The sequence below is a fragment of the Cucumis melo genome, chromosome 8 (assembly GCF_025177605.1).
Source record: "Cucumis melo cultivar AY chromosome 8, USDA_Cmelo_AY_1.0, whole genome shotgun sequence".
Lineage (NCBI taxonomy): Eukaryota > Viridiplantae > Streptophyta > Magnoliopsida > Cucurbitales > Cucurbitaceae > Cucumis > Cucumis melo.
Genome location: NC_066864.1, coordinates 26,345,715 through 26,373,639, shown reverse-complemented (window position 1 = coordinate 26,373,639; position 27,925 = coordinate 26,345,715). Strand labels below are relative to the sequence as shown.

General features: G+C 33.9%; 5 protein-coding genes across 12 annotated transcripts; 2 read left to right on the top strand and 3 right to left on the bottom strand.

Annotated features, from left to right (window-relative positions):
* The first annotated feature begins 639 nt into the window (after window positions 1-639).
* Window positions 640-5,106, top strand: LOC103501472 (receptor-like protein kinase FERONIA). 3 transcript variants are annotated; one of them, XM_008465049.3, is made up of 3 exons: window positions 759-943; window positions 1,134-3,946; window positions 4,793-5,106. In XM_008465049.3, the coding sequence occupies exon 2, from the start codon at window positions 1,219-1,221 to the stop codon at window positions 3,910-3,912; it is 2,694 nt and encodes an 897-aa protein (XP_008463271.1). In that variant the 5' UTR covers window positions 759-943; window positions 1,134-1,218; the 3' UTR covers window positions 3,913-3,946; window positions 4,793-5,106. The 3 variants fall into 3 exon arrangements, with proteins under 3 accessions (XP_008463270.1, XP_008463271.1, XP_050945215.1); XM_051089258.1 differs by lacking the exon at window positions 4,793-5,106 and adding an exon at window positions 4,027-4,258 and having other exon boundaries at window positions 762-943; XM_008465048.3 differs by lacking the exon at window positions 4,793-5,106 and having other exon boundaries at window positions 640-943; window positions 1,134-4,258.
* Window positions 5,107-6,940: 1,834 nt separating this feature from the next.
* LOC103501473 (thioredoxin H-type) lies at window positions 6,941-11,028 on the bottom strand. The gene is made up of 5 exons (XM_008465051.3): window positions 10,560-11,028; window positions 9,973-10,044; window positions 8,992-9,114; window positions 7,868-7,990; window positions 6,941-7,290 (listed from the first exon to the last, which is right to left on the bottom strand). The coding sequence occupies exons 2-5, from the start codon at window positions 9,991-9,993 to the stop codon at window positions 7,138-7,140; spliced, it is 420 nt and encodes a 139-aa protein (XP_008463273.1). The 5' UTR covers window positions 9,994-10,044; window positions 10,560-11,028; the 3' UTR covers window positions 6,941-7,137.
* A 1,298-nt stretch (window positions 11,029-12,326) lies between these two features.
* Window positions 12,327-16,002, top strand: LOC103501474 (uncharacterized). Of its 3 annotated transcripts, none has more exons than XM_017047510.2 (6): window positions 12,327-12,520; window positions 13,692-13,847; window positions 13,946-14,077; window positions 14,558-14,956; window positions 15,524-15,638; window positions 15,852-16,002. In XM_017047510.2, the coding sequence occupies exons 2-6, from the start codon at window positions 13,714-13,716 to the stop codon at window positions 15,882-15,884; spliced, it is 813 nt and encodes a 270-aa protein (XP_016902999.1). In that variant the 5' UTR covers window positions 12,327-12,520; window positions 13,692-13,713; the 3' UTR covers window positions 15,885-16,002. The 3 variants fall into 3 exon arrangements, with proteins under 3 accessions (XP_016902999.1, XP_050944402.1, XP_050944401.1); XM_051088444.1 differs by lacking the exon at window positions 12,327-12,520 and adding an exon at window positions 12,535-12,657; XM_051088445.1 differs by lacking the exon at window positions 15,852-16,002 and having other exon boundaries at window positions 12,329-12,520; window positions 15,524-15,850.
* Window positions 16,003-17,965: 1,963 nt separating this feature from the next.
* Window positions 17,966-21,084, bottom strand: LOC103501476 (ubiquitin-conjugating enzyme E2 28). The gene is made up of 5 exons (XM_008465054.3): window positions 20,714-21,084; window positions 20,496-20,568; window positions 20,139-20,266; window positions 19,911-20,015; window positions 17,966-18,422 (listed from the first exon to the last, which is right to left on the bottom strand). The coding sequence occupies exons 2-5, from the start codon at window positions 20,563-20,565 to the stop codon at window positions 18,279-18,281; spliced, it is 447 nt and encodes a 148-aa protein (XP_008463276.1). The 5' UTR covers window positions 20,566-20,568; window positions 20,714-21,084; the 3' UTR covers window positions 17,966-18,278.
* A 2,009-nt stretch (window positions 21,085-23,093) lies between these two features.
* Window positions 23,094-27,782, bottom strand: LOC103501477 (probable inactive receptor kinase At5g58300). 4 transcript variants are annotated; one of them, XM_008465055.3, is made up of 4 exons: window positions 27,333-27,782; window positions 27,186-27,239; window positions 24,104-25,436; window positions 23,094-23,994 (listed from the first exon to the last, which is right to left on the bottom strand). In XM_008465055.3, exons 3-4 carry the CDS (start codon window positions 25,365-25,367, stop codon window positions 23,336-23,338), a joined length of 1,923 nt encoding a protein of 640 aa, XP_008463277.1. In that variant the 5' UTR covers window positions 25,368-25,436; window positions 27,186-27,239; window positions 27,333-27,782; the 3' UTR covers window positions 23,094-23,335. The 4 variants fall into 4 exon arrangements, with proteins under 4 accessions (XP_008463277.1, XP_008463283.1, XP_008463279.1 ...); XM_008465061.3 differs by lacking the exons at window positions 27,186-27,239; window positions 27,333-27,782 and adding an exon at window positions 25,549-25,996; XM_008465057.3 differs by lacking the exons at window positions 27,186-27,239; window positions 27,333-27,782 and adding an exon at window positions 25,670-25,996.
* Between the last annotated feature and the right edge of the window lie 143 nt (window positions 27,783-27,925).

Sequence of the window (27,925 nt, the reverse complement as noted above, 5' to 3'; positions counted from 1 at the left end):
GTTATAATTATTTGGTTTGTGAATTTACCGTTATTTTAGTATAACCTTTATGTAACATATGTCACCTAAAAAATTATTTAATTTTTAACTGTTAAACTTTGTTTTAATTGGCTATCATGGTTTGTAAAGTTTCATGAACTTTAAGTTTTATAAATCATATAAAAAAAATCAATTATAAGAAAAAGAAAATCTAAATAAATAAAATTTAACTATATTTGATATTTGAGTAAGATATGATATATTGGAATCCACTCTCTAGATAAGGGGAAGCAAAATTTTAGCCATGATTAAACTTGACTCATGCCAAACAAGACATGAGATTGCTTGATAATGCCCAACTTAAGATTACATTTGATCACATATTTCACAACATGGCATCCTCCCCTACACAATTAAAATGTGATATATCTCCATCATTAACATGCTAAAAGAAGCTTCATAAAACGACCTATCTTTCATTTCTTATCAATCAAAATAATTTTTAAGTATAGTTGCTGTACAAACTTAAGAATGTCGTATTTTACTCATACAAAAGCTTAACTTCTTCCATTTCAAACTACAAGAACCTAAATTCTTTTCTCCTTTTCAAGTCGATAACTACAAAAGTGAAGATCCAATCATCAAATGGTAATTTGCTGTTTTATTTCTCGGAGCTCAAAGGTCAATGGTTACATAGTAGTGGCAAAAAGGAAGATAATCCAAAAACCAAGGGTAAATCTAGAACAATTGGAAAGGTGATGAAGTGTTGGACACTGAAAAATGCGGCCCGCACCGAAGTTCTTGGCTGGCACCTTCTTCTTCTTCTTCTTCTTCTTCTTCTTCTTCTTCTTCTTCTTCTTCCCCATTTCCTTCGGTTTCTGGTCTCTTAGTTTTAGACCTTCCGCCATTGTTTCACACTCATTTCTCTCCTTCTTCTCTCCCATCTTCAATCTACTCTCACAAGGTAAGCTTCCTCTTTCCGAATACTCCATACCCACCAAATTTGTTTTGACTTTGTGTTCTTCATTTCCCTGGATCTGATTGATCTTACACTCTTCATGTATATCCCTTCATTGGGTTGTAATTTGTTTGATCGCACTCATAAAGCATATTAGATTTTTGGGTTGATGTTGTTTTTTATGATTTTTGTGTAGGGAAATCTTGGATTCCTTTTCAACTTTATCCGGGTGTTGATGTTGTTTCCGATCTAGTGGAAGAAGAAGCTTCTGGTGTTGATTCATGAAGGAAATTCGTGGTCTTGCATTTACATTTGCATTTGCATCTATATCTGTTTTCGTTTCCTTGTTCTTCGATGTTCATGTGGTTTTAGCACAAAATTACATCCCTCGGGATGTAATCCTCCTTGATTGTGGAGGACCTTCAACTGCTAACGACATCGATAGCCGGAAATGGAATACCGATGACAAATCTAAGTTTGTTCCGGCGGCAGGCGATAGCACTGTATCTAAAGCCGCTACTCAGGATCCTTCAGTTCCTGATATCCCTTTCATGACGGCTAGGGTTTTTAGTTCTAATTTCACCTACAGCTTTCCTGTGGCTCCTAGTCGTTTATTCGTTCGTCTCTACTTTTACCCTTCTTCTTATGGTGGACTTGATGCATCTGATGCTCTTTTCTCTGTTTCCACTCAATCCTATACTCTTCTTAAGAACTTCAGCGCTTCACAAACGGCTGCAGCTTTGAATTATGCCTATATCATTAAGGAATACTCTATCCATGTTGATGATGATAGGTTGAACTTGACTTTCATTCCATCCTCCACTCATCCAAAGGCTTATGCATTTGTGAATGGGATTGAGATTGTATCTATGCCTGATATTTATAGTGATACTTCTGGGAGTACCCTGATTGTTGGTCCATCTACTCCATTCACTGTGGACAATTCCACTGCGCTTGAGAACGTCTATCGGTTGAATGTCGGGGGGAATGATATTTCGCCTTCTGTTGATACCGGGATGTATAGGTCTTGGTTTGATGACACTCCATTCTTGTATGGTGCAGCACAGGGAGTAACGATGAGTACTGATCAAAACACAACGCTTAATTATCCGCCGGGCTTTCCTACTTATGTTGCACCGGAGAATGTCTACTCCACTGCTAGAGCAATGGGACCTGATAACAATGTCAATCTGAATTATAACTTGACATGGATTTTCCCTGTTGACTCTGAGTTCTTTTACCTTGTTAGGCTTCATTTTTGTGAGATTGCTGCAAATATCACAAAAATTAACCAAAGGGTGTTTGACATTTTCCTTTATAATAAAACTGCTATGGATAGTGCTGATGTGATTGCCTGGGCTGGAAGTAACGATACTCCTTTGTACAAAGATTATGTGGTTTTTGTTCCTGCTAATGGAAATCCACAGCAGGATTTATGGCTTGAACTGCATCCAGACAAGACCATGCTCCCCAATTACTATGATGCAATCTTAAATGGAGTGGAGATATTCAAAATTAATGACTCGAACGCTAATCTTGCTGGGCTAAATCCTATTCCTGCTCCAAAACAGGAGATTATTGATCCATCATTAGCTAAGCCAGCTTCTCACGGTAAATCAAAGAATAATTCAGGGGTGATTGCTGGAGTTGTTTGTGGAGCAGTTGTTTTAGCTCTGATTATTGGTTTCTTTGTTTTTGCTAAACGTCGCCGTGGGCGTGGTAAAGATTCTAGTACTGTTGAAGGACCGTCAGGATGGCTCCCTCTTTCTCTCTATGGAAATTCCCATTCAGCTGGATCTGCCAAGACAAATACAACTGGAAGCTATACATCCTCCCTGCCTTCGAACCTTTGCCGCCACTTTTCATTTTCTGAGATCAAGGCTGCCACAAGGGACTTTGATGAATCTTTACTACTTGGAGTTGGTGGTTTTGGCAAAGTGTACAAGGGAGAAATTGATGGTGGGACTACGAAAGTTGCCATCAAGCGTGGGAACCCTCTCTCTGAGCAAGGTGTTCATGAATTTCAAACAGAGATTGAAATGCTTTCTAAGCTTCGCCATCGCCACCTTGTTTCATTGATTGGCTACTGTGAAGAGAATTGTGAAATGATTCTTGTTTATGATTACATGGCTCATGGAACACTGCGAGAACATTTATACAAGACTCACAAGCCACCGTTGTCTTGGAGGCAAAGGCTCGAAATATGCATTGGAGCTGCCCGTGGTCTGCATTATCTTCACACCGGTGCAAAGCATACCATTATTCATAGAGATGTGAAGACAACCAATATCCTTTTAGACGAAAAGTGGGTGGCAAAAGTATCTGATTTTGGGTTGTCGAAAACTGGTCCTACTTTGGATCACACACATGTTAGCACTGTTGTGAAAGGTAGTTTCGGATACTTGGATCCTGAATACTTTAGGCGACAGCAATTGACCGACAAATCAGATGTTTACTCCTTCGGAGTCGTTCTCTTTGAAGTCCTATGTGCTCGGCCAGCCTTGAACCCAACACTCCCCAAGGAGCAAGTGAGTTTAGCTGAATGGGCTGCACACTGCTACAACAAAGGAATTTTAGATCAGATAATCGACACATTCCTTAAAGGGAAGATCGCATCAGAATGTCTCAAGAAGTTCGCTGAGACAGCAATGAAATGTGTGTCTGATCAGGGAATCGACAGGCCATCGATGGGCGATGTTCTCTGGAATCTAGAGTTTGCATTGCAGCTGCAGGAGAGCGCAGAAGAGAGTGGCAAGGTAGGCAGTGGGATGGATGTGGAAGAAGGTCAACTGGATGTAGTTTACAAAGGGAAGAAGGATCCAGATGCTTCCCCCGGCATTGATGGAAACATAACCGACTCAAGAAGCACCGGAATCAGTATGAGCATTGGAAGCCGAAGTCTTGCCAGTGAAGATTCAGATGGGTTGACGCCAAGTGCTGTCTTCTCACAGATCATGAACCCAAAAGGGCGTTAACAGCACAAGGAGAGGCTTGAACTCATTCCACCCAGTAAGGCCTTAATACTTTTCATAGTTCTGATTGATCAAAAGTACAAACCTTGGCTCATTAATTCTGTTCAATTATTACAGATCTATTCCACTTTCTCTTTTGAGGCTTCTAATTGTTTCAATCCCAAAGCAAAAGGTGTTCTGTTGTTAGTAGTAGTATGATTTGTATCTATAAAAATATCGATATATCGGTATATCCAAACATATTTTCACTCCATACTTCACTTTCATGTGTGAATTTTTATTTCTTTGTTATTATTGACTGCTTAATTGTGTATTATTTCCTACTTAATATTTATTGTCATTCTTTTTATTTTGTCTTTAATATGCTTTTCAGCTTCAATTCCATTTCCTCCTCCTCCTCTTCTTACTATTATTTCAAACAAATTGGTGGTGTTGTGTAATATTGAAGATATAAGTCGAAGTTTACAAGTTTAGTCCAAAACCTTTTGAATTTTGGATTTATGTCTGGTTGATTGTTAATTTAACTTTAAAATGCTTCTAATAGAGCTTTAAAATTCATACTTACATCTCTATACTTTCAATTGGGTCTAATAGACTTTTTTTTTTATTATTATTATTAATGAATCACGAATCTACTTGGTATAACATTGAATTGAATTGTGTTCCAAATTTGGCATTTCAGTATTGAGGTATTTTGAAAAATTACATAATTGGCATGTTTGACATAAACTTGAAAGGGTATGGTGAAGAAAATGGAAGAATCAAACCAACTCAAATGTTCGAATATTTTTTCTTCTAGGGTATGGTATTGGTCTATTAGATCTTGATTTTACATTTGAACATTTTGAATATATATTTATGGTCGATCTGGTATTTTATTCAGGAAACAAAACAACTCAAATCAAATATTTTGGATGGGATGAAGGTCAACTCAAGGTGCTTCCTAGAGGTTGAAGACTCATCTTGATATTCTCCCAAAGTTGGGTATTGAAGTTTGATAATTAAGAAATCTAAAAGCCAATTTAAACAGAACTTCATGAATTAAAGGTGTATTTTTCATTTGTTTTTATATGAAACATAGAAACCTCATGATCCAAGGTCTCCTAAACTATGAAAGAGTTGGTTTCTTTTTCTAATCTCCATTTTTTTCTATATCCATACCTATATATAAAAGGGGTTATGACGAGTACATCTCCATTTTGTCCTCATAGCTATATCTAACTCATATTTTGTCTTTTATCACAACTGTTCAAGTCAAGATGGTTGTGTGAAGAGTGATGTATTTTGTTATTTAAAGGTGTGATCTAAATCATAAATATGAAACGCCATAATCTAACGGTATAAGTGATTCAAATGGACAATCGCATTATTTTTTTCTTTTGCTTACGATGACTATTCTAGTTGAAATGATATATATATATATATATATATATATATGGTTTTTTTTTGTTGTGATGTAGTTTATGCATATGAAAAATCATGACCAAACAATCAAATATGTCTGAATAACAATCACGTCATTTACCACACTATAACTATGTAAGTTAAAAGTAGAGTGTAGTTTAAGCCATAGATATGAAAACGTTAATATCTAATAGTATACACATGTTTAAACAACAATCGTTACATCTTTTAACTCTTAAAATTTCATAAATTCATATATTTTTTTTCCTTCTTTTCTTCTAATAGTTACATCTATTCAAGTCATACTGTCCAACAAGAAGTATTTGATATATTAATTAATTATAATCTTTTAAGCTTTTCTCTTTACGTTTTTAAATATACTATAAATTTTGTGCACATACAATTTGATCCCTTGATACTTGTTAAATAGTTCACTTACCTTTCATCGCTGTTAAATTAATTTTAGAAAAATCACATCCTAATTGAGCATCAATAAAAACTTAAAAGATAAAACATAAAACATTGAAATCTAGAAACCAAAATAAAACTAAAATCGAAACTTAAAGCACAAAAATGTAGTACAAAAATGTAAAATTTGAATCTAAAAACCAAATAGAAATTAAATTTAAAATTCATGGAAAGGTGTAACATTTTAAAACTTTGGGATCAAATAAAGAACCACTAATATTATAATTATAATTATAGTTTAATAGAATAATAAAAAAAATAATAAATTTTTTGAAAGTTAGTTCATTAATCATTGATTAACTTAAATAATTACACCCAGAGTGTTGAAATGCAAGAGTAAAAGAGTGTGGAAAACTAATAAATATCGTAAAATGTAAATTGAGAGCAGAATAAGTTCAATATTGTACAAATTGGATCCAAAAGCACAATCCAACATGGATTTTGAATTGGAATAATTACAAATATACTAATTAGATTCAAAATATTGACATATATAATAATATGTTTTTTTTTTAATTGCAACCATGGCACATTTAATTGGAGGCTATCCATGATAGAGTAGTCTATTAACTATAGAGGTAAATCATCGCTAATAGACTTTGTTTTATTTATAATTTTATAAAAAAATTGTTGTTACACACTTGGTCATTATTCTTGAAATTTCTACCTATTATAATTGCGTTACATTATAAACTCATTCAATTACTATCTCCAAACAACCCCCTTAAGAGGCTTGGGACAGTATAAGTTATTATAGTATTAGATTATTATAGTCGAATCATAATAATTTATATTTGAAGTGTAAATTATTTTAATCTGGTTTATAATAATATGTGTGTGAAATAAATTATTTTATTTTGAGAAGAATAATTACCCTAAATGTTATGCAAATAATTAAAAAAACGATAAATATAAAATAGTAAAAACGGTAACAACTAGTAAATACAAGTGACAAATGAAAGTTTTTTGAAATAATGTTTACTATACCTAAATGAAAACTTTTAAATAGTACTTATGGTAGTAAGATGTGTTTACTATAATCCGAGATAGTCCATGTCTCAAACGCCCCCAATACGTCTGATTGGGAACACTCTCAAACTGAGGGAAAAAACTTACATACTTATTAAAATTAAGAATGAGATAATAACAACCTATAACGTTGTGGAAAAAACCCACATGCTTCATTCATATATTTCTTTTTCTTGCACTTGAAAGCTTCTAAGAAGTCACAATAATTAAAAATAAATATTACTAATAGTCTACACTTAAAAGAGAGGCATTATACAAAGAAACAACATCATACATTCATGATACAGGGAAGACACTCAAGGACTTTAAAATGGTATTTACCCGAAGTCATATCCGATTAGGGGGGAGAGAATCTGCCACTGCAATAATTTTCTTCTCTAGTTCGATTTTATTCGCTCCGACAAGCTTGTCGATTTGCTGTCCTTCTTTGAGGAAGAAAAAGGTAGGTGTAGCTTTGATATCCCAAGAAGTGCTGAAGTCCTGTAAAAACACCAAAGCATGCTGATAAATGTTGTAGACCAAAAAAGAACGAACCTATAACAAACATATATAATTATCATCTTAATGACACATCTAATGATGAAGTGATGTGGAAGGGCATTGAATTATATCAAAATGAGAAGCATAGACAAGCTCCAATTCAGTAAAGTTCTAAGAAGGCATTCCATAACAACAGAATACACTTATCGAACATGAAATGCTTCGACCTTTGTGTCATCCTAGTCTTAGCTTAGTGCTAAATTCATAGCAAGGACCATGGAATTTCTTTCTCTTTTCCCTTTTCTTTTAGTACAATGGCAGAGGTAGCGAGTGTCTTGTCCATCGAGCTGTGGACGGATTGACAAGGAATGTGGCATTCCAAACATAAAAGAACAAATATTATCAGACCACCTTGCTCTACCATTTCTATATCATAAATGCCTGAACTCCCACCCCACAAAATGTAATATCATCAATTGAATATCAAAGATAATTTCAGTTCAACGTCTAAAAAGAGTTTAGATGAATGAGCAAAAAGAGTTAACAAAGTCAAATGATATTGTAATTCACTACTCACAGTTAATTCATCAACATCAACTACTAGGAACATCAAAGACTCGTATTTCTCTGACAATTCACTGTAGAATGGAGCAACCACCTTGCAAGGACCACACCAAGTTGCACTGAAGTTCGCTATCACCTGTCAGATCCATAATCTCAATTATGATAGGATTAAACCCATGGCATATGAAATGAAAATGCTGAAAGTGGGTTAAGGAACACATGCAGGTACGATTGTGTTAGAATTTTGACAAAAGATATTCATTACCAAAAGCTAGAGAGAATCATGGCAGCCTCCCTTACATAGATGATAGAACTGAGCAAAAAAATAAAGGCATGACACAAAGCAAACTATTTATTAAATTATTTATATCATTCCAATTTTGTCGAACAATTAAAAATGTAAAATTAGTATTTTCTCATGAGTACTAAAATTATAAAACAAATTTTAAGATAGAATCATAGACTACATACTAAAAGGAAGCTATTGATTCCCTCCTTAGTTAATTTCATGATCAAGATGGAAATATCAATGCACATAGGTCTTTGAGGATTCTCGTTACCCAAATGAAATGCAAATAAAAAGAAAAAGGTCTTAAATGATTCCAATATCGGTGGGCACTGCAGTAACAGGTCCAAGTGTTTTGTTTTTATAACTGTATTTCTCCAGCTCAAACCTTAATCCATGAAGCCAACACCATACCATCCGACTCTCCTTCGTCGAAGGCTTATTTAACTATTTAAATCAACTATCTGAAGTTTCTACCAAATAAAGCATTATCCAACACTCGGACATCAAATACTTGGAAAACAAAGAATGATTATGAACAAAGTTCATGAAGCAAGAACAATGGCATTCCTTAAAATTATGAGGAAAGCAAAATAGGCATCTACATAACTGCATAAGCGCAAGAGTTTCTTTCTCCTACTACTTTGGTTTCTGAAAAACAGGCCTAATTAATCTTTGAACTAATCTAGAAACAACAGCAGGCCTTAAAGTTTCAGCGACTACATAGCACAGCAACTGAATATTTCAATTTTCTCCAATTGATTTTTTCTCTTTAATTTGCTCAGTTGACCAAACAAATTAAATAAAGCACTGCCAACATATAACTCAATAATCTAAACTATTAATCTTACAATTTTGCCGCTAGTATTAGCTTCTTCCAACTTTTGGTCCCAAGATTCTTTGGTTGTGATTAGATGGACATTTCCAGCAGCAAACTCAACATGATGCTCAGAGTCATCGTCTCTGGTTTCGGACTAGAAACAGGGAACATAATAACACCCCAGTTAGATGACTGTTAAGAATCACATAAAACAAGCAGCAAACCAAAATGTCAGAAAAGAGACATTTTTTTTCTTCCCTTTCAAATATTTATATAACAGCTAATACAATTACCGCCAAGTTTTCCAACAACTGGTTTATTTTATAGGATCATAAAAAAAATTACATAAAAAGGAGAGAGGGTAAAAAAAGAGTAGATGCTGATAATCTGATCAAACTCAGGTAGAATAAAAAAATTTGGAGGAATTTCTGAAGCCATCAAGTCAGGACTTGAATCATATATAAATAGCATTTTCTGCAGTTATACATTTCCTGCCAAATATTCAATAAATGATAACCTTTGGTGTAATGCTAATGATGATAAAGCACCACCTTCACCAATATCCATACATAATTGAGGTGATAATAAAAGTAACGGCTTTATTTTTACAGCACCCAAGAAAAACCTTCAGAATATTATTACCCAATACAAATACTGTTTTAAATAGATTGAAAATTAACAAATCTAATTTACAAACCAAATATTCAAATTAACAGGACAAGCAAATATATCTAGTCCTCTTCTGATCCCCACAAAGCCAAGCCCTAGCCAAATTCTTTAGCCTGTTCATTTATAGTCGACAATTAATCATTCCCCCTTAATCATCTTTCATCAATGTCAAATTCACAACTTCCATATTACTCTTGATACACTCTGTTAAGGCTTCACAATTGCTTAAAAGAAGTTCCATGTACAGATACCAACACAACACGAACATCACAAACCACCAAACACAACTCAACTAACATCACTAGATTAACAGTGCCGATTAACAGTGCTATCCGACTCTTACCTTACTAAAGCAAAGTCCCATTTGAAGGTCCAAGTACAGATTTTTGAAGTGTTCTACGTATCACAAGTTAGCCTGAAAAAAGAAAAAAATATATGTTGTCAAGGGAAGAGAACATGACATTTAACTCCTTGTCTATTCTAGATATTTCATATTCACAGATATGTTATAAATTCTGTGAAAGAGACATCAAAAAAAGACTAGCTCTAATTTTGTCAGTGACATAATAACCTTAAAAAGTTAAAACGCTAACAAACCGCAAGGACCTCACTCCTGTCAAATTCTGGGTTCGTAAATCAACTAACAAATAGATAAGGACCGATGACCATATCATTCAAACTTACTTTAGACCAATAGTAAAGCAATGAAATACGATTCCCTAAGTAAAGAAAAAGGGAACTGCAGCAGAATAAAATCATGGGTAAAAAGACTTCTCAACTTTCCCCCAATTCGACATCCCAAAATAGACAGACAACAATATAGAATCAAAGAAGACCCAGCAACCCATCTGAATACTATTCATAAACAAACTAATGAAGAATAATTAAAACCGAGTAGAGAAGAATCGGATCAAAGAAACAGAAAATTACCCTCAAGAACCCCCGAATTGGAGTCTCGAGTCAATCCAGTAGCCGGTGGAGGGGTGATGGCATCAATAAATTGTGGAGAAAAAAAAAACCCACGCGGTTTTGCGGAAGAAAATTGTTCCGGATATTGATTTTGAAGGAAAGCAATCGAAAAATGGTGAAATCGGAGGGGGATAAGACGAGGGAACTGAACCCCAGAAACAGTAGGTTCACGATGACGATCGGAAAACAGGGAAAATGGAAAATTTTGGCAATAACCCAAATTGTATTTATGAATTTTGGAATCGGAAAATGGAATTTGCCCTAGATTTTGGACTTTTTGACTTTTCTTCGAGTTCAAAGGCGCGTTGGGTGTGGTAAAAATGAAAGCTTTGAATTTCAAATAAAAATGTAAAAAAGAAAAAAGGAAAAAAAGAAAACAAAAGGACAGAACATATTGGTTGTGCTGTGCCTCATTGTTTAGTCCAATGATAAAAAAACATAATAATATTTGTTCTTTTAATACAACATAACAATAATAATTTTCTTTTATACCAAAAAGTATACAATCTCTTCTCCACTTAAGGTGGTCAAAATGGATTTAACTATTTAACCAGAGTCAAAGTCAAAAGAAATTTGAATTGTATCTCAAAAAACACATTTAGGTGAAGAAAATAAAAAAAGAGTCCAAATTATTAGTTTCAATATGATTGTGGGGTGAATTTAGACTTGAAGTCCTCAAGATACGAGTGGAAATAAAAGTAATTTTATGTGATTAGATCTCATTCGAACCTAATTATTATAATTAGGAACTAACTATCACATCCTTACCTAAGAGAAAAATATGCTTTTAAATTTTATTTTGTTTCAAGGAAGCAAACTTCATAGAAGCCCAACAACAAGGGACAACAAACAAAAAGAGACAAAAGAAATGACAGCATGTACCTAGTTGGAAATATTAGCAACCCAACTTTTTCTTAATCATTTAAGTTGGAAGAAACAACAAATACAAATATATGTGTGTGTATATATATATAAGAGAAACCAGAAATATAACGAGCTATCATATGAGCAGCTCGATCTTGTCACAAGGACAAAAGAAAAATAAATTTCTTAAGTGTCTTACTATAAGCATTCAACAAATGTGTTTTCGTCATAGTAAAATTCGTCTTCCTAGTGTCTAGCTAATTGAGATGAAGAAATGTAATTGAATATATGACAAATTAGCAAGGTACTTGGGACTATAGTACTAAATTTTCGTCGACATGTTTTCTACATTGGATTAGAAATCTACATGAAGGATGAATCGATATTTTTTTATTGTATCTAAAAATATTTATAGTATATATAAAAACCTCAATAGGGAGAAACTTTTTTCTCACCATTATACCCTTGAGTTTAGTTATGTTTCAAATCACTATTTGATTTAATGGTAAATTCAATTTTAAATTTTTTTAATATATAATTTTAAAAGGTACAACCTCTCCCACTACTTTTTGAATTAATTATACTTAAAGTTTAGTGAAATTAAAAAGTATGTTTTACGTAAAAAGTTGAATGCAAATCGTTTTTCATTTACCTCTACTACTTTTTTAATTAATTATAAAATTTAGTGGAATTAAAATATGCAGTATGTGAATCAACAAATTAAATATCAAATATGTAACAATATAAATCTAATGATTTGAAAGTTGTTTTTTTTTCTATTATATAAAAGACTTTTTTGATTTTATTTATACGGACGTTGTTATTTCTACCAACATTATTTTATTTCTACCAAAATAATAGAGATGTTAGAGTAATTAAAAAAGTTAGATTACTACTGACTGCCAAAACCCTCTCCATAAATCTTGATTATTTCCTTCATTGCCTCCAACCGTTGCATCGTCACTACAAGTTCCCCGGATCTTCGGCCGTCGCTACTTTTGCCGACATCTCCCAGTCACTTCCGAGACCAACGCCGGTGAGCGTTTCGTGACGTTTCGGTGAGTTTTCTTGTTGTTTATTTTGTTACCCATGGCAGTGAAAATTCAATTCCGGTTTACCCACACTGTTTTAATATTAGATTCTAGAAAAAGTTTGAGGGGTTTAGAGTGCTTAAGGACATTTGGCGACTTTTCCGGTGAGATTTAACTTCCGATCATTTTTAAATCCGTCGTGCCTATGTTAGATTGAGCAATAACTTCTGAATTTTTGTTGTGTTTGAATGTATATGTGTAACAAACACACTGATTTTTTTTAATGAATTTGACAGATTGGGTTTGGGTTTAAAGGGTTAATTTTAGTTTGTGTTGTGATAGGCAGTTCTCATGATTCAAATATCTGAAAACCTTACTCTTCTTATTCCACCATAAGAAAGACGAGGTCATTGTGTTGTTCAATAAACTGTTACCAAATGAAATTTCGGAATTAAGAATCACATCACATTAATATCTAGCAATCTTAGTAGTTTTGGGTTGTTATTTATTTCTCCGCGTTTCACTTTTACTATTTCACTACCATGGTTGTTCCCTGAACGAGGAGTCTCGATATTGTTAAACGTAATTTGTAATCTCCAATCTCAACATGACTTTTTAGAATACGTAAAGGTTATGTAATTTTATTGAGAGATCTATTTCCTAGGTCGTTAATCGGGATTCTCCAGAGACTTCTGTTGACACCTATAAATAATAGAGGTGTTCTCTCCCTTGTAACGAAGTAATTAAGAAGCTAAGAAAGCTCCAATTGAGCCTATGTGTCAAAGCACTGAATAGAAGAAGTTTCTTGTTAGATACCTAGATTAGTATAGGGTTAGGGGTATAAGGGTAATTGGATACGATAGGAAGTTACTAATAGTCATCGTGTAAGTGTGGTTACTAGGGTGGTTACAACTTGTTATAAATATAGGGAGGGTAAGTGATAAAGGGAGGAATCAGTTTGTGTAGTTTCTGCACTGTTCCTTGAGAGAGAGGATAGGCAGAGAGGGTAGTATATTACTTTTGGTTCATAGTTTTCGGTACTTTTCAACTCAGAATTGATAAGTCATCAATTCTTCTTTGTAATCATTGAAGTATTTTCATTCAAATTAGAACAGACCTACTTGGTGTTCTATCATTTCTCCACAATTTTCCATCTATTCTAAACTCTTGCCTAATTCTCCTTCATTGCCTCTGATAGATATTTGGTTCGGAGGTTTGTGATGGAGGCTACGAATTGGAAAAGCTCTTCAGGAGGAGCTAGTGATACTGGTGATGAAGACAATTACGAACAAGACATAAACGACGAAGAAGAATGTCTCAGTGCATCGCGGTGCTTGCGCAAGTTGCAATTCAGGTTGAGGATTTCAAGAAGTTAAACTCCTCTGAATCCCTCAGTAGGATGATGCTATTTGATTATTATCAAGTGTGTTACAATATTTTATCTGTTTCTAGGAAGCATGCTTCAACTGCTCGATGGAACGATCAAATGGGAATGGCAGAAGTTTTAGAGAACAAGGGCAGCCTTTGGACGACAACTGGCATTGTACGTTGTGGCAAGATTTATTGTACCATTGAGGAAACTTTGTAGGTTAAACTATGAGTTTATTATGGTTTTGTTATCCTGATTGTTTTTTGATATTTACCACAACACTTTTTGGGGAATTCTTCTCTTTTGCATTGTCTGAATTTGATTTCTTTTAAGTAATAGGGTAATATCATTGAAAACAAAAAGAAATTGGAAACGTTTCGAAGCCAGGGCCAGAAATTGGCCTATGTGGTGAGGAGAGCTGCATTACGTGCATCTTGCAATTACCTTGGTCGCCTCTTGGTCAGTTTTTTTAATTGCGTTTAGGTTGTCTTTGGGCCTGTATTTAGACCATTGCATTATGAATAAAGTGAAGAAATTCTAACAAAAAATATACAAGAGGAAGCTGCCTTTTATGTCTTAGTAAAGGCATTTAAGTAGAAAATATCCTCTTTTCTATTTAAGGATTGCAATTTCTTTTGAGACATTCAGAAACAAATTTTATGAGCGCCATCAAAATTTCTTTTCTATATTTTCAGATTTCTTATTGAAGTCGGGGCCTTACATCTTTTGGATCATGATAATTCAACTCTTTCGTTGAAAGATGTATATAAGAAGGTAGCTGAAGGAAGAAGTGGCTGTATCTGGGAGCAGTTTGAGGTTTATAGGCACCTCAAATCTCTTGGTTACATTGTTGGAAAGCATAAAGTTCCTTGGTCTCTAAAGAATGTTAGGAATGACTGTGACCTTTCATCTCCAAGTTCTACTGAAAAGAAAGGAGTATCAGATGTCAAATCAGAAGATGAGCAGTTGATTTCCGGGCTATTAAATGCCATTCAGCTCGATGAAGTGACACCCATTTTTGATGTTTTTCTTCCACATAACAAATTTAGAAAATCTTCTCCTGGTGACCCAAATTTTATGGTCTGCTTGGCTAGGTAACATTTTCCTCTATAACATAGTCTGCAGTATGAGTTTTGTGTTCAATTTCTTAAGTGACACACATATGATGTAGCAGTTTCGGAAGAAAATTAGTTAAATGTTTCCTGTATAAACACTCTATATACTTTTTACTAATTTCTAGAATTTCTCAAACTACTTCTCATTATTAGATCTTTTTAAAAATGCGAAAACACCTTTTACTACTCAACCATTTGATTTAACTGCCTACCCCTATCTGAATAAACTGGCATGCAAACTTGCCAAAATGAGCATAGCAATAGATTATACTCTCAATCTTGTCAATCTTGAAATTAGAGATTCGATGCACCTTTCCTCCACATATTGTTAAAAAAACAAAAAAGTCAATGGTTCTGAAATTGTTTATGTATTGTATCGATTTTCTTTTTTAGCCTTTTGCGACCATTTAGTTGTATTCTTGTAATAACACTAATATCTAATAATAGGTTTCAACTCATGTCGTGCCTTTTATTGGAAAATTCTATGCATTACTTAGAATTGATTTGATTCTTTAATTCATGTGGTATCATTTATTTCTCTTATAGGGGATATCCACCATCAAAAGAAGAGATTGAAGTTCTTGAGAGAACATCAAGAGGCATTCCAATGAAATATTGTCATGTTGAACATGGAAGAGTCTGCTTCTTTTCATTTGATAAGGTGGAGCTCCCTCTCTTACCTTGACATTGTTGTGGATTACTCTGCTATCCATCATCATCATCATCATCATCATCATTTCTATTAGTAGTTGGTGTTTTATTTGAATTTTATTTTATGTTTTCTTTTGAGTCATGAGCACAGGGATTCCTATTTCTTGTATTCAGCTGCTATAGCTTGTTTCTTGAAATTGATTATATGAACTACTTTGGATAGGGCTGGTTCTTTATTGTTGGAGCACACAAATAGGTGGAAGAAAAGGGTTTAAATGTTGATATCCTCCCAGAATTATTAATTTGATTAAAAAAAAGGGAAAAACTAGCTCATGTTTGTTGGCACAAAGAAAAATGATTCAAGATTTTCATTTCCTGCTAGAAATTAGTCATCCATATCCTTCCTCACATGTTCAAACCCAAATCATTGAATATAAAATTGGGTTTAAATAATAATTTGATGTGGTTGTTCTATTTTAGTTTTTATATTTTTAAATGTTACGTTTTAGTTTTTAAGATAAAGTTTAAAGTTGGTAGATTTTCTTGAAAAGAAAAGAATATGTCTAAAAAATTGATTATTTTAAGAAATAGCAAAATGAAACAAAATATTTATAAATAATATCAAAGTATCAATATTGGTTAGTGATAGCTATTGAATAATGGACATTGAGTGACCGTCTTACAATGTTTTTGTTTTATGTTCTTTGTTTTTCGTTTTCTGTTTTCTCTTTTGAGAACAAAAAATATGATCATGTTTGATAATGATTGTGTTTTTTGTTTTTTTACGACAACAATTATATATATACAAAGATATAAAAATGTCGTACATTAAACTTAAAAAATATTTTATCAAAATTTATGTCATATAATACAAGAAAGTCTCGATAACAACTAAAATATAATAACAAAGTTGTATTATATTCTCTATGTATTGTTCAAATTAGATTGACATTGATGTCACGAACTCAAGTCATTTGTTTCAAATGATATCAATTTAAACTCGATTATATAATTATGTCAATGTGATGATTGTAAAATATTAAAATTTAAGCTAAGTGAATATTTTAATCAAATAATATAAAATTATACCCGATTTTCTTTTTAAAAAAATCATTCAATTTCATATCATATATTAAAAATGCTATAATTAAAATAATATATAAAAAAAGATATTATCAAGTTTAATACACTAAACATGAAATATATATGAAAAAAAGGCATATTTAATAAAAAGAAAAATGAAACTATTTACTAAAATATATCAATATAGTTTTATTTATAATTTTTAAAATTTCTGAAGAATTAAGATACCTACTGACATTTATAATAAGATATAAATTTAAATATTATACAATTTTAAAATTTAAAATTTAATTAAAATATAAATATAGAAAAATTATTTTGTAAATAGCAAAGTTAATAATAAAAAGAGTTTTTTTTAAGAATAATAAAAGAAATCATTCACACTAGAAATTGAGAAAGACACTCAACAAAAGCTAACTACTCTTGATTTTGCTATAAAATGTACATATTTTGCCCATTTTGAAATTCACAATTCCCATATTAAAAATTAAAATAATAAATAAATTTAAATAATGAGATAAAATATAAAAATTGGAGACTATTTTTGTAAATAAAAACATAAAAAAGTAATAAATAAATAAATTAAGAATGTAAAAAGAATTACTGGGATTCAAACCCATTCACTTGGAAGCAAGATAGACCAAAAAAATTTTAAAAAATGAAAAGCTTGACAAAAAAACAAAAAACAAAACTTTATTGAACGAGCCCTAAAATACTACTATCAATAATAATCATTAATAAACAAAAATTTTGTGTCGTCTAAAATTTTATCACCTAAAACAATCACCGAAGATTTGTGATGAAAGGTGAATCAATAATAACTTTTTAATAAATGACTAATAAGACAATTTAAGAATATATTAAAAGTAAAAATTAGAGGTTTGTTTGAGAAAGCATGCCAAATTCTAAATCCCATCCCCATTTTTCGATTCCAGAAATTAATTAGTTCACACATACATCTCATAACAATTTACATTTTTGGGTCAGTAGGTAAACAATTTAAATTGTAACACATATTTCAGTAAAAATTTGTACATCATTCCAAAAGTTTTCATATATGTATCTGATTCACCCTTTAGTAAACATGAACCATCTATAAATGGCCATAACTTTTAAAAGTTAAGATACTAAGGAAACCGATTCTTCTCCGTCTCCATCCCAAAACTTCTCATGGTATAGAGATTGTTTTTTTTTCTCTCAAGGTGTTAGTAACAAAAGAAAAAATCCCATAAAAAAGAAGTAGAAGAAGAGAAATTGAACAATGTGTTGTCTATGAGATAAATAACAGCTAGCATCAAATCCCCACAAAGAGGAATGTCGAATCCAGTTAATTTGACAAACCTTAGACAACCTGCTTGAATTTTCATTCATAAATCAGTGGCAAAGGGGGAAAACCATCATAAGACTTCCTCTTTTTCTTTCCTTCATATTTTGCTTTTTTTTTTTTTTTTTTTTTGCTTTAAAATACCTACACAGCCCTGGAAGAAACGAGGCAATACAGAAGGATGCCATGCCAAAGATATCACCATTGCATCATCCGTCAACAACATCAAGCTACAACAACGTCTCAACCCATTGCATATTTCTGAGTCCAGCTCCGTGCACTCGCTTCATACTTGGCTCGGTCGGTCTTGTACATGTGTGCGATCTCTGGTACAAGAGGGTCGTCTGGGTTTGGATCAGTCAGCAATGAGCATATGGAGAGCAGTACCTGTTTCATGAACACCATTTATGTTTAGAATTAGCTCAATCAAATTTTTTTAGTCTCGCTCTCTGGATAACGGTCATGGGTCTCTTGCAAAATCAGTCATCCTTTTTAACTTTTAACATTTCTAGAATCAGCAAAAAGTTTATGTGAATATGAGTTCCCTGATGAAAGTCGAAAGATATCAACCTCAGCTATTAAATAGCAATGTTGGTAAAATGAGGGATTTGGACACTTCGATGTCAGTAGTTCTTCATATAGACAAGGAGAGGGCAAAGGTAGAAGAACTTCCTTCAACACTTATTGGGATTGAAACACTACTCAACGACTGTTTTCAGCCACCCTGAGGCTCACCTCACCCTTGGAATGGCTTCCCATTTCGGTAGTAACAGGGTGTGGGTCATGAGTATTATGCAAGTGGTCTGGGTAAAGAACCAAATTATCCACAGAAAAAAGGGGCTTCCCAATTGTATAGAAGAAACCATGGCTCAAAGAAATATCCAAACTGTTTATGTCTAAGCAAAGACTTTAGTTTGGCTGCCTTGTCGGTGTCAAACACTGGGGCAATCCTCTTAAACCACCAATTGTCCCAAAAACGTAAGCCAATGGGCGAGGGCAAATTTAATGTCATATCATCTAACACTCTTTCTCACTTGTGGACTTGAAATATGCAGACACTATAAGCAGAAATCAATTATAATTGGAGAAGAAATAGCATTGAATGAGTTTGAATACAAGATTTTTTGAACCACATGCTCCATAACATCTTATAACATCTTAAATCATCAATTGCCCATAAGCTTAAGTTGATGGGTGATGCAAGTTCAAAATTATATCATCTAACAACAATTGGACATTTATTGGGGACTTGTTAGTGCAATAGATGTGTTTTAAACACTAGTTGTGCATAGTCAGATTAGACCAACTTATTAGACACACATCAAATCCCTTGATATATATAATAAATCTATGCATATATGACAAAAATAATAAAATTTGAGAATGAAATACGTCAAACTAAATTTTTATGCATATAAATGCATAAACTTAATGACTTCGATTTTCCTTCCTGCTTAAACTGATATATTTTAAAATATATATGTTTTAATAAACATGTCCATGTCAAAGATTCTAAAAAGTTACTTGTCACCGTGCCCGTATTGTCTTTGATGCCTTGCATTCATATCCATGTTTCTTAGGTTTATGTGATCAAACCAATCACACAAGAAAACAGAAAACAGATATAGAAACATGGTGTCCATTATAGATCATGGAACTGGGTCGTGAATTTTTCAGTACTACTCGAGTGTTCTAGAATTCTACATCAAGACAAGTAGTCATCATGCTACACAAAACTTTACTAACGCAAAAGCATATAGATCTCAAACATGGAAAAAACAGCTACATTCATGCAAACACCACAATGACAATCCAGAATTAGAAACTAAATGATGAAAACTATGAGTGAATTCAGAAACAAAAGGCCAAACCAACCTTAGAAATTGTAAGCGCGGGGCTCCACTGTTCTTTCAGGATGTCAAGACAAATGCTTCCATTGCTATTGATATTGGGGTGAAACACTTTGGTCCTAAAAGCAACCTAAACAACAATACACGATTATCAAACCTCACGGTCGTACTCTATTCGTAATGAAAACAACAAACATAGAATCATCTTGGACAGATCATTAAGAGCAACAAACAAAAGACAAACATCATTCACCTTGGGAGGTTTGAAAGGATAATCTGGAGGAAAATGAATATTGACAAGAAAAACACCTCCTGAATAAGGACTATCAGATGGTCCCATAATGGTCGCTTGCCAATGGAACATATCTTCAGCTACGGGGCCTATCCTCAAAAGCAAAATAAAATAAAATAAACATCCCAAGCTCAAAACTAAAAAACAAATAAACATCTTCACATCAAGACAGATCAAAAGGTCAACACAAAAACAACCATTCAACAGATACCAATTCATCTTATTCATTAATTCATTCCCATCAACTAAAGCAATAAAATCCAAAGAAAATGGTCAAAATAAGCCACGAAATAAAGAGATCAAGGCTTAGAACCAGACCAGCACTGCAAGATGTGGGTGGATCCTTCTGTAAATCCTTAAGTTCCTTTAAGATACGCTTGGAAGCCATGATCTACACACAAAAACAATCAAACAATAGGAGATTCAAAAAACCCATCAAACTTAGGACAAAGCGAACAGAGGGTCACGCGATTAACAAAAAGGGTCAACACAGAACGCAAGAAATGGGGAAAACCGGATGGAAATAAGAGAAATACCTTGAGAACTCAAAAGGGTTTGCGATCGACAAATAAATGAAGATCAGGATCGGCCGGAAAGAGCTGTGGAAAGGGAAATAAGCTTAGAAATCAGATCGATGGCGACCCCAGAAACCGGTGGTTGTTCGTCGGTCTCTTTACCCTCAGATTTTTTTTGTGGAATTTCACAATGTTAGAGACCGAAGAACTTTGCCAATCGCCAAAGAAAAGTATTGAAGACTCGGAATATTTAAAGCGACCCAAACCCAAATCCACCATTTCTTTTTTCTTTTACCACATTCTAATCTTATCCTTTCCCTTTTTTTACTTCACATTCATAATTAGGAAGTTTTGTTTGTCTTTTCTTTTAAAAAGTAAGAATTTTTTAGTCCATCAATTTTTATTGCTTTGCTATCAATGGGTTATTGAATTCCTTTTCTTTTGTTTTTATTTTCTTTCCAAAGATATATAAGAAATCCAACATCTAATCTCAAATTCTTAATCTTATATATCTCTAACTATTATTTTAAAATATGCAAGATGGAAAGGTCAAATTTCTAAATCTAATATTGATAATAATTATAATTGAGTTGGGATCATTTTGACATAGATGTAAAAGTATGATTTAAAAATTTGTTATTGAAAATAGATTGATTTAAATTTTAGGTTATCTAGACATAGTAAAAACTAAAAAAAAAAAAAAAAGATCTTAGTAAATATAAGTTTAGTATAATGATTATGATGACAAAGGATGAAACTTTAAATTTTAAGAAAATGGGTTCATGTCAACTACATGTATGTATAACTTTTATTTGAAACATTCAATTTTGAATTATATCCAAAGATTCTAGATTGGTTTGGAATAGAAAAAAAATACTAAATTTGAAATCTATGAAATTATATTTGGTCCAAAATATTTTTTTTAATCCAAATAGTTTGGAATTGAAAAGAATTTAAAGTTGAATTTTATATTAATAAATTTATTCATGCTTATAATATTTGAATACATAAGGTCCTATTAAACACTAAATTTATATAAACATCTTAAATACATTTATTTTAATTTTTATTGGATGAAAAATATATATTTCATTTATTTCAAATTCACGTCTATCACATCACTTTTATTTGTCATCTCAAAACATGCACTTCTAAAATTTTATTCTTTATTTGCAATAAAACACAAGAATTCATTTTCTATTTTTTCATACGTTTTTTTTTGTATCAATTTTGAAGTGGAAAAGAGTAAAAATCCAAAAAAATCATAGAGGTTAGTTGATTACTTCTAGTATGTTTTTGTCTATCACTAGTTTTATGATTTCTTTTGATTAAGTCATGTGACTTTGTTTTTTATAATCACTTGATTTCATTTCTTTCGATTAAGTTGTGTGACTTTGTTAGTTTTGAGAAGTAAAATTGGAATCAAACGAAAATCAATATTGGTGGTCTTGCCCCCCAAATGGATGTTGGAAGCCTAATGTTGATGGCTTTTGAAGCAACGAAAAGAAAGTAGGAGGGTTGGGTTGGGTGATTCATGATTCTCAGGACTCTCTTATATGCGTGGGGAATGAGTGGCTTATTAAGACATTGGAAGGAGAGGTGATAGGCGCTATGTCACCCAATGTGCAACAAGGTTGGATTATTGTTCTGGTCTGGTGCGAGGGGCATTGTGTCACCCTTTGTAGGTGGAGTTAAACTCGGTGGATAACGTTCTTGCTCTCAATGAGTTATTCACCGACTTCCTAAGATTAAGGATGTGGTTGAAGCTTCTTTAGAGAGACTCGTACTTTGGGTGTTTTTGTACATTGTAATTAAGCGTACATTTTATTTTTCGCTCATTCTCTATTGTTCGATTGTTCACTTTTAAGGAGGTATTAAAGAGGTTTATTGAAACTTTTTTTTACCTTGAATGGATGTCCTCTGATCTTAGAGAGTATCTTGTTGTTTAGTTAATGAAGTCATTTTTCAAAAAAAGGAAACATGTTCACTTGGATTGTTGTACTTTTAATTGCAATGAAATGCATTTTAATACACAATGCATTTCAACAAGTTATAACTATGGAAAGATAATATAAATGTTTGTAAAGATTTGTAATCCTCATGCTCATTTTATATGCAGTGTACTTCACAAATGGGAATGACATCGTGACTATTCATCCATTTTCCAAACCTAAGAAATGTTTGTAAAGTATCTAAACGCTAACACAACCGCTTGAACATAACTCAATATTAAGATAATAAAAAGAAAAGTCCATAAGCTTACATAAATAAGCAATAAAGTCAATAGCCACGTAATCATTATGTAAATAAAGCAAGTCAATAAGGTTGGGTTGTGGATTTTCAAGTCAACCTGTTTTCTTGTGGCTCTTGGAAAGGTCTTCGCATATTCAATAAGATCGTGTGCTCAAAATGAAATTACTTATGATTGAAATTAAGAGAACAGCACCTTGGCTACTTTATAGTTTATAATGGATACAACTTTGACATGGTTATTACAAGAGAAAATACAAACAACCAATCAAAACCCAAAACAATAAGACCCTCCAAATATTAAAAAAAAAAAAAATTACATCACACAAACAACAACCCACTGTTAGACGAAGGTTTCAGATTCTTGGAGAAGAATGAATGAGTTGAGAACATTTACATGGTCTGAGTATTCAAGTCATCGTCCCCGTCCCCGTCCCCGTCCCCTTCCCCGGCTTTGTTATCTTCTGATGATGGTCGAGTTCCCGAGTGTAATGATCGAATTTCCTCAATCATCCTAACAACTTCGTCCATTGTTGGTCTCATATCTGGTACTCGAGACACGCAAGCCATTGCTATTTGGAGCATTTGAACAAGCTCTTCTTCGATGTTCTGATACTTCATTAGCTCTACATCAAACACCTCAGATGTCCATTCCTCTCTTACTACAGACTGGACCCATCTCGGAAGGTCTATAACATCGTCACGGCCTGGCGATTGGGATGGCGCTTTCCCAGTCAACATCTCTAGCAAAACAACTCCAAAACTGTAAACATCCGACTTTTGAGTTGATTTTCGAGTCTCGATTACCTCCGGAGCACGATAACCTACGCTTCTAGAGGGAATGGCAGGGGAGTTCATCAAAGGAGTCAAGCCAAAATCTGAAATACAACCATTCGGGTCTTGTGTGAGAAGGATGTTAGAGGACTTTATGTTCCCGTGGATGAATTTTCCCCCACTTGCTGAATGAATATGTGCAAGGCCTTTGGCACACCCCAGTGAAACCTTCAATCTTGTTTCCCAGTCTGGTGGTGCTCGCCCGCCTTCTCGACTTCCTGCAGAACGTGACAGGTGCAAAATTATTTTCTGTCATTTGTCTTCAAAGAGCAAAAGAACCATATAGAAGCAAGATGGTGATGAGAAATTTAATTTAATAGAACATACCACGGAGTAGTGCCGAAAAACTTCCAGCAACGGCATAGTCGTAAACCAAAAGCTTCTCATCTTTTGAATAGTAATAGGCACGGAGAGGGACGACGTTGGGATGCTGGCCCATCCTCCCAACAATCTCCATCTGTTGATCAAATTCCTTTTTCCCAGCCACCACTTCCTTCAACCTCTTTACTACCACTGTTACTCCTTCTTCCAAGATTGCCTTGTAAGTAGTTCCATAACTCCCTTTTCCGAGTACTTCCGCAGAGGCCCTTAACAAGTCCTCAAGATCAAAATTATAAGAACAGCCTTCAAAGAAAACCAGCCTATTTTTCTCGGGCTCTTGTACCCCACTTCCAAAATCCTCCTTCGGTTGCTCAGTCCTTTTACCCTTTCCTTTCACATCAGCAGCACTGCTTTCACCATCTTTTTTTTTCATACAGCAGACAACAATCAATAATACAAGGAGGAAGAGCACGGCAGCACCACCTAAGCCGATGGCAACGATAGCTCCAATATTTATTTTCTTTTCACTCTTTTTCTTTGGCGGGGGAAACGAAGCAGGCGATGGAGAAGGTAAGGGAGCACCAACTGAGCAATTTTTTAAAGGTGAGCCACATAGCAGTGAGTTCCCTTCAAAGGAAGAAGTGGGAAATGACTGCAGTGAAGCAGGAATGGGACCGCTGAGCTCGTTGTAGCTCAAGTTCAATTGCTTAAGCCTTAGGTGACCTATATCAGGAATGGATCCATTCAGGGAGTTGTTTTGAACGTTGAGGCCAGTGAGGTGCGTTAAGTTTTGTACCGATTTTGGAATATTTCCAGTTAGAGAGTTGAAGGACAGATCAAGGAAGGTAAGACTAGGAGAGAGGGAAGAAGGTACCTTACCAGAAAAGTTATTATGTTGGAGATACAAAAACTTTAGGGTGGGAAGGGATAGCACATCTGATGGAAGATTTCCGTTAAGATTATTAGATCGAAGACTCAAAGTTCTAAGGGCATCTAACTTTCCAAGAGTATTGGCCGGGATTGGACCATACAGTCCAATTGCAGGCAACCTGAGAGCAAGCACATTTGAGAGGTCTGAAGTGCAAGTGATGCCAACCCAAGTAGTGCAGACCGGGGTAGAAGGATCCCAGTTAATTTTTCGACCATGGGGAACCGTTGAAATAAAATCCAAAAGAGCTTTCTGGTCTGAGTTTAGATCAGCCGCAATGAAGGAGAGAAAATAAATGAGTAAGAGTAAAGATGATGCTGCAAGAAGGGACTGTAGCCTCATGGAGAATTTCTAATGGAGGCCAATTATGGTAGCAAAAAATCTTGGCAAAATCTCAAAAAAGTTTCTTCCCTGCAAAGTAAGAAGCATTATCAGGAATTATTTCTATCTATTTCGAACTCGAAAAAGATCAGAATCAGCCAAATGCATAGAACACATATAAATGCAAAGAAAAAGAACCAACCTTCTATCACATGCCGGTTATTTATTGCAGGAGTATAACAGAGTATAACATAATAAACAAATGTGATCGAAACAATAAAAACAGCAAAAATCCTATCTAGAAACTAAAGCCAGGACCATACCAACATCCAAGAACAGAAAGAGGGGGAAGGGGAGATTTGTAAGGATGTCCACACAGCAACGGTAATCATTTCAATTACTTTTATAAAAAGGAGGAGATCTAACAGCCCATTTCTCAAGAGATGTAATGAGCGGTCAAACTTGATGGATTAAATCATGGGAGAAGCACATCCAAAACACAGGGTAGTCCTTCCAAATCTTGAAAAAGCCGTATCTTTGTCTCAATCACATGTCTTAACTCTTAAGCACTAACGAATTTCAGATTTTGAAGAAGTGAGATGAAGCTGAATGAAAATCCAAAAGTCATATGGTGGGATATGGGGACGTAGAAGAAGGAATGAAATGAAAAGACAAAAGCATAACCTTTTTTTGCAAAAGAAAAAGCATTAAAGCGACCAGAAAAAGAAATGCTTGTAGAATCCCTTTATCACTTTTTTTTTCCATTCTTCATAACTTCCTTTTGCATTGCCTAAACGATTCTGTAGTTATAGATATAATGTAAAATAATGCACGAGAACGAAGTGTAATTGTCCTAAAATCAAAACAACAATCCAAAAAGTTAAGACTAAAAATGTGAAACTTTGGGAGAAACAAAAAGAAAAATTATTATAGAAAATTTTGCTTGAGTAAGTTCAATGGAGTTCAAAATGGGAAAAAGAGAAGAAACGAAAAGAAATGAAACAATAATTCTACTTTATTTTTTGTCCAAAAGGAAAGTTCACCCAAACTTTTACTTTATCAACTTTGATAATTGAATTAAAATCTGCCATCTAAATGCAGAAAAAGAAAAACCAGATAATGGAGGAACACTGCAGAGCTTAAGGCATAGCTAAATGGAGAAGAAGATGAAAAGTTACAGGAGGGAGGAGGGGTCCAACCTTTTTCCCATACAACAGAAAAGTCAGCCATGGAAGAACAGAAAAAAAGAAACAGTACTCTGTACTCTCACTACAATCAAAGATGTGTAAAATTCAAAATGTTGATGGAGTTTCCAGTAAATTTAATAGTACACAGCCAAGATTTGGTAACTTAACACCATTAATGAAGATAAGAGAAAGAGAGAAAGAACATTAGATGCAGTGTACACAGAGGCAAAACTTAGTTAGATTAATCAAACTCCAAGTCGCTTCAAGTGAAAGGGTGTCCTCTCAGTCAAAGAAAAGGACAAAAGGGGTACTCCAATCTCACAAACAGAGTACAGATTTAGAACTCATTTTTCCAAACCTAAACCAAAGCAAAATTGTAAAAATATGGGTTGGGGTTTGGTCACAGACAGTGACAGTGAAATGAGAATGATTATTCCAATTGACATTCTCAAAAACCAAACAAAACAGAGAAATCTCTCCCTCATTCTCACTCACCAAGAACCCATCTCTTCAGAAACTCCAATACCCATTTCCTAGATCTAAAAATCCAATTAGAAAACCCCATTCACAGACCAATCTACATTACATTACACAAAACCCACAAGCAGAGAACGGCAATTTCAGCAGTGAAATAGAGAGAGAGAAACCAAACCTAAGAAATCATGAGCAGCACTGAGCAAGAGCATTGTAAAGAAACCAAATAGAGCTGAAATAAGATAGAAGAAGCAAGTAAGTAAGTAAAGAAAAATGGTGGAGAAAAGAGAAATAGATAAAGAGAAAGGAAAGGGAGAAACCAGACCTTTAACGGCATTCCTTGAAGAAGAAGACGCAATGGGTATTAAGAGAGAGAAGGAAAGTGAGTTAATTAAAGTCAGTGACCTACTGAGTGAGCCATGGTGGTTGGAGTTGGGTTCCATTGTTAATACCCTTTCTTTCTTCTCTTTCTTCTTTTAATTTTTTTCTTTCTTTCCTTTTTCCCCTTTTGGGTGTCTTCAGATTCTCTTCTCCCTCAACCGTTGGGCTCAAACTTCACCATGAAGCCACCGTCGCCGCCGCCTCCACCGCATTTTCCATCCGAGTCACTCTGTTCTGCCGCCGAGTCGGTTCTTTAGATCGGAATGTTTTAGCTTTGGAGTGAGTGGGGACAGTAAGTTTTGACCAATGAAATTATCGAAAATTTTTCTTTCTTTGATTCTGAGTCCACGTGGTGGCTTCTCACCATCCCTTCAGAAAAGGTAAAAAACAATCCTAGAGTTGGTTCAGCAATACAAAATGTAATCACGATTACCGCTAATATGAATGAAAAAAAAAAAAATAAAGATAGAATTGTGAATAGTGAAAAAAAAAGGGTTGAATTAAAAACTTCAGGAATGTTAATGTTCATTGTGTGAA

Excerpts from the sequence above, each read along its gene's own strand:
- LOC103501474 (XM_017047510.2), top strand. The coding sequence starts at position 13,714 with ATGGAGGCTACGAATTGGAAAAGCTCTTCAGGAGGAGCTAGTGATACT. Across the intron at positions 14,078-14,557 it reads TGTACCATTGAGGAAACTTT|ATTTCTTATTGAAGTCGGGG; the intron begins GTAGGTTAAACT and ends CTATATTTTCAG. Across the intron at positions 15,639-15,851 it reads GCTTCTTTTCATTTGATAAG|GGCTGGTTCTTTATTGTTGG; the intron begins GTGGAGCTCCCT and ends TACTTTGGATAG.
- LOC103501473 (XM_008465051.3), bottom strand. The coding sequence starts at position 9,993 with ATGGGACTTTGCTTTAGTAAG. Across the intron at positions 9,115-9,972 it reads TGGGACTTTGCTTTAGTAAG|TCCGAAACCAGAGACGATGA; the intron begins GTAAGAGTCGGA and ends CCCTGTTTCTAG. Across the intron at positions 7,991-8,991 it reads CTAATACTAGCGGCAAAATT|GTGATAGCGAACTTCAGTGC; the intron begins GTAAGATTAATA and ends TGGATCTGACAG.
- LOC103501472 (XM_008465049.3), top strand. The coding sequence starts at position 1,219 with ATGAAGGAAATTCGTGGTCTTGCATTTACATTTGCATTTGCATCTATA.
- LOC103501476 (XM_008465054.3), bottom strand. The coding sequence starts at position 20,565 with ATGGCTTCCAAGCGTATCTTAAAGGAACTTAAGGATTTACAGAAGGAT. Across the intron at positions 20,267-20,495 it reads ACCCACATCTTGCAGTGCTG|GCCCCGTAGCTGAAGATATG; the intron begins GTCTGGTTCTAA and ends TTTTGAGGATAG. Across the intron at positions 18,423-19,910 it reads CCGCGCTTACAATTTCTAAG|GTACTGCTCTCCATATGCTC; the intron begins GTTGGTTTGGCC and ends TTCATGAAACAG.
- LOC103501477 (XM_008465055.3), bottom strand. The coding sequence starts at position 25,367 with ATGAGGCTACAGTCCCTTCTTGCAGCATCATCTTTACTCTTACTCATT. Across the intron at positions 23,995-24,103 it reads TTTTTCGGCACTACTCCGTG|GAAGTCGAGAAGGCGGGCGA; the intron begins GTATGTTCTATT and ends CACGTTCTGCAG.